Consider the following 3,378-nt stretch of genomic DNA (forward strand, 5'->3'; position numbering starts at 1 on the left):
GCTAGGCCAAAGGGCAGGAGCAGCGTAGCAATCGACAATGCCGATGGAGGGGTTTAGGTTATTTTCACACGCAGGGGGGTCGGTAAGGGCGTTGTGCGATGATGATTCTGTTGCTCAGGCTGTCCATGAGCCGCCAGTGTCAAGGTTGACTTTTTGTGTGCGCGAGAAACGAGCAGGAGCAATGCAAGAAGAGCAAGAGTTCAGGCGAGGAGAGAGGAGGAGAGAAGACAGGCGAAGAGGCAAGACGTTGGGAAGAAGGACGACGTGGAAAGAACGTCACAGACAAGGGTTGAGGGTGCAGCTGGAGGTTTCCAATGGGAGGCAGCGTTGTGAGGAAGCACTGGGAAGGTACGGTACGGAGGCACCTGCCGCACTTACACTGTACGACCAGCCCCACTAGTCCGGCGGGTTAGGTTTGGTTCCTGCTGATTTGGATTGGTTTGGATTGAGAAAGCCCGCCCGTCCCGCAACTGTTGAATTCGTCTTTACTCGCTACATTGTGCAAGTACCGTGGGGAATGAGAAAAGTACACTTGAACTTGGCATGTGATCCGTGGGCAGCCGCAACACTGGAGTGGACATTGAAGTCGAGCATTTGAGCCGCCTGCGCGATTCAGCACCGGCAGGAGCTCTTGAAGATGGAAGGCACCAAGGGTCCAATGAGAGGTCCCACGGATGACATCCGATTACATTGCCTCAAAAGGTAGCTGCAATGAGCTACCTACCTCCGCAACATCTCGCGGCAGATACCTAGATCATTTGAACAAAGAAACTGGCCTGAAGCTTCTCACTAGCACTGTACAGACGGAGGTCAGACACCACTTGCACACGTGTGGTTACTGGTGGCCCTAAGCACCCCTGCGCAGGGTAAGGTGTTGAGAAAGAAAAATCCTTCAACCTTCCAGCGTCTTCCCTCTCGTTCGAGCGGGAAAGCGCGAATGCGGGAGATGCAGCAGCGCCTTCTTCGTGCCTGTATACCATTGGTACCTCAGGCAACCTGGACTGCAGAGCGACTTACCTTCCTCTACAAGTCTACAGCGTGAGCGCGCCACGCCTAGCACAGGTGCGGGGCTCTTGCCTACGGTTAGCGGAGCAGCGACCTAATCCCAACATGGTCTAGCGTCATGGTGCTTGAGCGCTTTAAGCGAGGGCCCTTTGACGCTCGGGCCAGCTAATGTACAAGCTCACTCGAGATCATGCACGTGCCGATAGGAGACCTCTCGACGATAAGCTTTGAGTCTGTCAACAAACATCACCGCACTTTGACGACAGTTTCTCGAGTGATAATCAAGGTCAACGCTGTATCGAACTGGATGACGCACGACAGATCGATGGTGTGTAACATTGATCAAACCCGTTGCATCAGCAACACTTGAAGCGCAAGGCTTCACGAGCTCCAAGCGGAGCCAGCGAAGACGGGAAGAAGACCATGGACACAAGGAAACACCCTTCAGGAGGCACAACGATGTAAACCCTTCCCATCAACGTCCCTTCACTCAAATCACGCGAATCCAAGCGCGCCACGCGTTTTGATTCTGTTGTCATGCTACCACAAGGCGACTGCTCGCGACCACTCATTCGCCAGGCGGCTCCCATGATTGAGGCATCCCTGGACGGCTGTCCGGGGTACGCCGGTCGTTTGCATGAACTTCTAGAATGACTACCATCAAAACACAACCCACACCACCAAGGGCCCCTTCCTGGGATCGGGACCAAATCAAATTTGTCGCGTTTTTTTTTTCAGTGTTCATTTATATGCGCTTTTGCAAAATGGGTTGCCCAGCATCGTTCGGTAGTTGTATAAAGACGAGCCGGAAGAGTCACCGGCCCTCCTGCTCTGCTTTACAAGTGATTTGCTCGCAAACAGTCTATAGTGACTTGTATACATTCATTCCATATACACATACAACAAGCTCTTAATTAATTACAGCCTGACCGCACAAAATGGCCCGCGAAACCCCGACGTCCTCCATCGCCGGCGACTCCAAGCCCCTCCCCAAACGCCCCGGCACCTCGGGCACGGAAAACCTCCTCCGGACGAACCGCCGCCAGGCCTCGGACAACTACCAGCGCGCCCAGCGTGCCGAGCGAGCCTACCGCGCAAAGAAGCGAGCCACCGCCGCCCGCGCCGACCTCTCGGACGCCAAATCGCACTACGCCGAGTGCTTCAAGCACCTCAGCCGCGGCCTCGCCGTCACCTTCAGCGCCGTCAAATCGCTCCCCTACGTCTTTGACGAGCGCCAGGAGGCGAGCCGCCAAAAGGCAGAGGCCAAGAAGAAGCAGCGCGCCCTCGAGAAGAAGAAGAAGCTCGAGGAGAAGCTCGCGAGGGAGAACGCCCAGGCTGATGGCGCTGAGGGGGATGCCCCTGCGGACGGCGATGCCCCTGCTGCTGAGGAGGAGACGCCCGCTGCTTGATGGACTATCCGCAGAGTCGAGTCGATTACGTGGTTGAGGGGGATCAGAAACTGAGGTCTTTGTGCAGAGGTTCCTAGAATGGGATCTCTGTGCGAAGGTCTTCCTCTTCTTCGCCGCTTGGAACTTGCTCTGCGACGGGATCCTCCGTTCGCGCCGGCGCGACAATGACAACGACAAACATCGACACAACAGCTTCATCACCAAATCGACCACCACTAGCCAGAGATGGCACTCGCTCGTTCTTCGCCCTCGCGGCACCCACACTCGCTATACTTCGTCTACACGACGCAAACCAACCAAACGACCCACCCCCTTTTCCTTTACTGTCTACTCATCTCCTATTGTTGTTTTTGAGTACACTTTTCACGGCCTTCAACGAGATAATGATGACGGAAACCAGCACGAGGACGGAAACTCTTCTATTAATATACACAGCATCTCTACATCCACGAGGAGTCTCGGCTATTCCGTGTTTACATCCGGCGTCTCGTTATTGGAAAAATGCTTGTTTTTTTGTAATCATCGTTTACTATCTTTATACTACTTTTCCTTTGTCTCAGTCTGTGTGCTTTTTGAGTTCGAGTTGTGGAAGAAAAGGGGCGGAAACGGAGTCGAGTCTGGGTTTCCCATCAGATACCTGCTTTGTATTAGTTACAGTATTTCAAATCATGGATGCTAAACGTCAGTTCCGTGATCTGTGAGTTTCGAATATCGGGGTCATCATGTGGTGGGTTCTTTCATCAAGCAATGTCCTCACACATACCCAGAGTCCCGTGAGATCATGTCTTTGCATTTTCCATGAAAGAGAAAATAAAAACGAGGGATGTAAAAAACTACCGTTATCCCCAAAGCGGATGCCAAATTTTTGTAAACCCGTATTGCCGTAGCCGTGTCTCCAGTAGTAGCATCAAAACATTCGTTACCGCCATCTTCATCCCCGTCATCACCACCCTCGACCAACAGC

General features: G+C 53.3%; 1 protein-coding gene across 1 annotated transcript; it reads left to right on the plus strand.

The window, feature by feature from the left end:
• Positions 1–1,943: 1,943 nt before the first annotated feature.
• Positions 1,944–2,414, plus strand: CLUP02_17331 (uncharacterized protein; the record flags this gene model as incomplete). Its single annotated transcript, XM_049296243.1, has 1 exon — positions 1,944–2,414. One exon carries the CDS (start codon positions 1,944–1,946, stop codon positions 2,412–2,414), a length of 471 nt encoding a protein of 156 aa, XP_049137467.1.
• Positions 2,415–3,378: the final 964 nt, after the last annotated feature.

The sequence above is a fragment of the Colletotrichum lupini genome, chromosome 10, assembly GCF_023278565.1.
Source record: "Colletotrichum lupini chromosome 10, complete sequence".
Taxonomy (NCBI): domain Eukaryota; kingdom Fungi; phylum Ascomycota; class Sordariomycetes; order Glomerellales; family Glomerellaceae; genus Colletotrichum; species Colletotrichum lupini.